The sequence below is a fragment of the Ceratotherium simum genome, chromosome 39, assembly GCF_057802395.1.
Source record: "Ceratotherium simum simum isolate JZ-2026a chromosome 39, ASM5780239v1, whole genome shotgun sequence".
NCBI classification, from domain to species: domain Eukaryota; kingdom Metazoa; phylum Chordata; class Mammalia; order Perissodactyla; family Rhinocerotidae; genus Ceratotherium; species Ceratotherium simum.
In genome coordinates, this window is record NC_141938.1 from 8,738,879 (window position 1) to 8,743,952 (window position 5,074).

At 38.1% G+C, this 5,074-nt stretch overlaps 1 protein-coding gene across 1 annotated transcript; it reads left to right on the top strand.

The window, feature by feature from the left end:
* The first annotated feature begins 264 nt into the window (after nucleotides 1–264).
* Nucleotides 265–4,183, top strand: LOC101392893 (olfactory receptor 7G1-like). The gene has a single exon (XM_087425574.1). The coding sequence runs from the start codon at nucleotides 604–606 to the stop codon at nucleotides 1,540–1,542; it is 939 nt and encodes a 312-aa protein (XP_087281700.1). The 5' UTR covers nucleotides 265–603; the 3' UTR covers nucleotides 1,543–4,183.
* The last annotated feature ends 891 nt before the right edge of the window (nucleotides 4,184–5,074 follow it).

The window sequence follows — 5,074 nt, forward strand, 5'->3', positions numbered from 1 at the left end:
TCTTGACATACTCCCTTAGGTATCTGTCTTCTGATTCTAAAGCAACCCTCATTCTGCTAGTCTTGTACTCTCTCTGCCATGGCAAAGAACATTTTCCTCCTCAGCAGGAATATCCTCATCTACAAACATGGTGATTGTTATAAAATTCACTGGCATTTACTTAATTCTTACAGTGGTCTCAGGGAAGAGGCTTGGTCAGTTTCACCGTATCTTCCAATTCTGGGTTTTTAACACACATTTGTATTATATCTTTTTCCAGGCTGTGAGGTCTCTGGAGAAGGAGGTGCAGATCCAGATAGCATCATCAGACTGCCTCCCTGGACTACCTGTTTCTCCTAAGAAAATTACAAAATGTTTAAAATAATATGAACAGCATAGACAGTGTAATATTTAAAATGATCATTCCTTAACCCTTTCCAGAGTTAATAAATATTGACATACTGCTTTATTACCTTGCGGTCTGTTTTCAAAATAACAAAATTACACGCATACAGAAGGCATCCCTCCATTTGACTCCTTCTCTTCCCAGAAGGTGTTTGCCTCAGATGATACTCTTGCTCCTGGTCTAAGGACCACATCTCTCCCATCAGATTCATCAACAACATGGGACCCAGAAACAAAACAGATGTTTCAGAATTTCTTCTCTTGAGACTGACAGAGGATCAAGAGCTGGAGACCATACTCTTCAGCCTGTTCCTGTCCATGTACCTCGTCACCGTCCTGGGAAACCTGCTCATTGTCCTGGCTGTCATCTCTGACTCCCACCTCCACACACCCATGTATTTCTTTCTCTCCAATCTCTCCTTTACTGACATCTGTTTAAGCACAACCATGGTCCCGAAGATCCTGGCAAACCCCCAACCACAGAATCAGAGCATCACTTATGCAGGCTGCCTCAGCCAGATCTGCTTTGTCCTGACTTTTGTTCTTTGGGAAAATTTTCTCCTTGCAGTAATGGCCTATGATCGCTATGTGGCCATTTGTCACCCTCTGAGGTACAGAGTTATCATGAATCCCCGACTCTGTGGACAGCTGATTCTACTCTCACTGTTCATTAGCATTGTGGATGCCCTGCTCCACGGTCTGATGGTATTGCGACTGTCCTTCTGCAATGAACTGGAAATCCCACTCTTCTTTTGTGAAGTTGTTCAGCTCATCAAGCTTGCATGTTCTGATACTCTCATCAATAACATCCTGATATATTTTGCAGCTAGCATATTTGGTGGTGTTCCTCTTTGTGGAATAGTTTTCTCTTATATTCAAATTGTTTCCTCTATTTTGAGAATGTCATCTTCAGGCAGAAAGTATAAAGCTTTTTCCACTTGTGGGTCTCACCTCTCAGTTGTTACCTTGTTCTATGGGACAGCTTTTGGAGTGTACATTAGTTCTGCAGTGACAAACTCTTCCAGGAAAATGGCAGTGGCTTCAATGATGTACACTGTAGTTACTCCCGTGATGAATCCCTTCATCTACAGCCTGAGGAACACGGACATGAAGGGAGCCTTGAGGAGGCTCATTGGTAGGATACCTTCTTTTCTGTGATTGTGTCACCTGATTTGGGCTGGGTTCTCTAGAATGAGTCAAAGTGAAATGAATACTGTTGAGCCAGAACACCTGACTCCTCCATCACCAAGTTCTTCTTAAATAAATAGATAGCATGATGGCTAAGTGCATTTTAACTGAGGGTGAAACCTGAATTGCTCTTTGTCTAGCTTTGTGATGTTGGACAAATTATTTCCATTCTCTAAGATAAGTTTCTTTGGTCAAGGGTCTTGGTATAGTAATTTTGTGAGGAAAGTTCTCAGCAAAAGGGAAGTGAAAGAAGGTGGATAGGTCAGGGAAAGGAATTAAACAAGGCTGTGGTCATAGCAGAGACTAGATTCTGCCTGATCCCATGGATAGCACCATGTGAATTGCATCCCAGAGTTAAGCCTCTTGTGAGACATGGTGGCTCATCTTTCATACCTTACTTCAGTAATTGCTGAGAATGGTCAGAGGTAAATTGTACCTATGCAGGGCAACGTTATCATCCACAACACTCAGCTTCATCATCTGTAAAATCACTGTGATTAGATTATCTCAGTGGTTTGAAATGATTGTGAGATATTTGAACTTGATCATTGAGGCAGCTTTAGTTTCTAATAAGAGAAAGAAATCCTGACTCTAATATGCTCAAACAGTAAAGAGAGTTATCTTTCATTACAAGGACTTGAGAGGTAGGGAATGTACGGGAGTGAGAGAGTAGGGATTTATTCAGTCCTCCATGAAGTGGCTTCAGTTAGGGATGTGTCCCCTCATGAACCCAGTAGCTGCAACAGTTGCAGGCATCAATCATATCTAGATTTGATTCCTGGAGACAGAAAACTGACTGCCCTTCCCTGAGCCTACTATTAATAGAGGATCTATTTATAACAGACATTTCCATGGCATCACCCATAAGAATCAACTTTAATCTCATCACTGAGAATAGGATCATATGCCATCTACTTAGTTTAATTCTTGGTGTGGGGAAAATGATTACAACAAGAACCTTAGACTGACCATATGGAGTGAAACTCCTGCTGGGAAGTCCACCCCCATAAGCACTACAAACACTTAGGACAATGCCTGGCACCTAGTAAGTACTCAACAAAATTTAACTACTATCATTGTGTTCCATATCTTGCCTATATTCTTAAGTCTTGTAATCCTGTTGGTCTCCAACATTTTTACCACTTTCTTCACCAGTTGGATTTGTTTTCTTTTATTGTTATATTTATCAGCTGCTTTTCTGGTCTGGGTAATATAATAAAATGAATAATTATGTAGGTAGAAAAAAGGTTGGTAATCTTCTGGCATCTTATTTGCTTTGAAACCTTATTGATCTGTTTGCGAGAATGTATCTGAGTTTTCACTTCTCCCCTTGGTCTTCTTGTATTGCTGTGTTTCTTACACATCTCTGGTGGAGTCCACACAGAGAAACATAATTGAATAAAATTAACTGTATCATTGGTGTCATAGAGGATTGTGTGCAGTCATATGGCTCTAATGTAAAACTTTTTGATGTGCTTATGACAAAAGTTATTCTATGGAGAACTGCTTTCCTTTGACAAGGAGGTATTCAGTGTGAGACAAGAGAGGAGAAAAGGGAAGGTGGCAGGGTTAGGAGAATCACTTCTCCAACAAGCATAAAAAAGCAGGGCCGTGAGTTAGAATCATCTCTGAAGGTGAGGGGGTAAAAACAATGGAGGTCTCAAATGAGAATCAAAAGAGTTGCTGGAGAGCTTTCTGTTCTGGTCATCAGTGGAGTTTGAGGCCGGTTTTATTTTCAGCATCACAGCTAGGAAACAACTCCTTTCCCAGCACTTGAGGTATCTTCTAGTGCATAGCTTCTTCCATTGACGTCCACAGAACAGCTGCAGAGGTGAATCACTTAGACCTTTGTTCATACAAAGGAGATATCCTTGTCCTCCAACAAGAACTACTAATGTTGAACCCCTGGGGAGACATGCGAGGGATGAGACTTTTTAATAAGCATTTTGTGAGATTCTGATGATCTCTGAAGTCTGAGATCCATGACTTTCATATTAGAAGAACCTGAGTAAACATATTTAGAATTAGGAATATGGAAGAGCCTTTTCTCAATTTTACTTGTTAAAATATCATATACGAAGTAGTGCATAAAATCTATGTGTAGTTCTGAAAGAACAGTAACATAACAACTACACATATACCCACCCTGGGGTTAAAAACAAAGCAATGCTATCTTAAGAGGATCCAACAGAATGGTCTCCCACCCACATCACCCTCTCCTATCCCAGTGACAAATACAATCCTGAATTATATATTTATCATTTTCTTTGATGTTCTTTTATTAGGTTAAATCCTGTGAAATTGTCAGTATTTGATCATATTTACCCTAATACACTAGCAATAGGATTAAATGTCACCATCTTATCGTCCCTGTATGTATTCCTTCACAATTTAGAAATTTGCCTCTTTTCAAACTTGTTAAAAGTTTAATTTTAATATATGAACTTTGTATCCTGATTGTTTTTCTCATTATTTCACTTTTGAGATTCAGTCACGTTGTTGAGTGTTATTAGTAACTGATTTTTCTCCAATATCCTGTATTTTTACATTGTGTGTGGTGATGTTTCAAACTAGATCCTTTATGATATTGATGGAAATTTTATTTGCTTGTAGCTGGTTTTTTGCTATTATGAATAAATCTGTTTGAATATTCTTTTGTATGTCTCCTGGTAGAAATAAGAATTTTATATTTGTGATGGAATTATTGGTTAAAGGGAACATCTATTCTCCTTTGTGTAGTTTCCAAAAATTTTCCTAAGTGGATGAGTCAATTTACACACACATTAAGTGTTTCTGTTGAGCCATGTCATCACCAACACTTTTTCATTTATACTGACAATTTTGTGGATATAAAAAATTTTTCATCAACTTGCATACGTCTTATTATTTTATGGTTGAAAGCATTTTCACACATTTATTTTCCTTTCTGTTGAATATCTATTTGTGGTATTTCTATTGAGTTGTTTATCTTTTTCTTATTAATTCTTATGAGTTCTTTATATAATTAAGATATTAGTCTTAGTCAGGTATATGCATTGCAAATTTCTTCTCTAAGTCTATGACTTCTCTTTGGATATCCTTTATACTTTTCTTTTGAATGAACACAAGTGTTTCATTTTCATATAGTTGTAGTTTGTCAATACTTTCCATAATGGCTTGTACTCAATAGGTCTTGTTTATGAAACCCATAGTAGTTCGATCTGAAGAATTTTCAGTTTTGGCTTTTACATTTGAAGCATGAACCCTCCTGGAATTTAGTTCTCCCTTCGATGCGAAGCAGGATCCAAATTCATTTTTATGTTCCTGCATAAACTGCCCAGTTCTGTGTTGATTTCTTTCTTGGCTCTATCTTTTGACCAAAAGGTCTTGTATTTACCCCCAGACCAATATAACATGTCTTAATAATTATAGCACACCAGTCAGCTAACAATAAGTTTACTGTGGTTACAAAGAAGCACCAAACTCTGTTAATTACAACCACAAAGTACATTTTATCATAGTT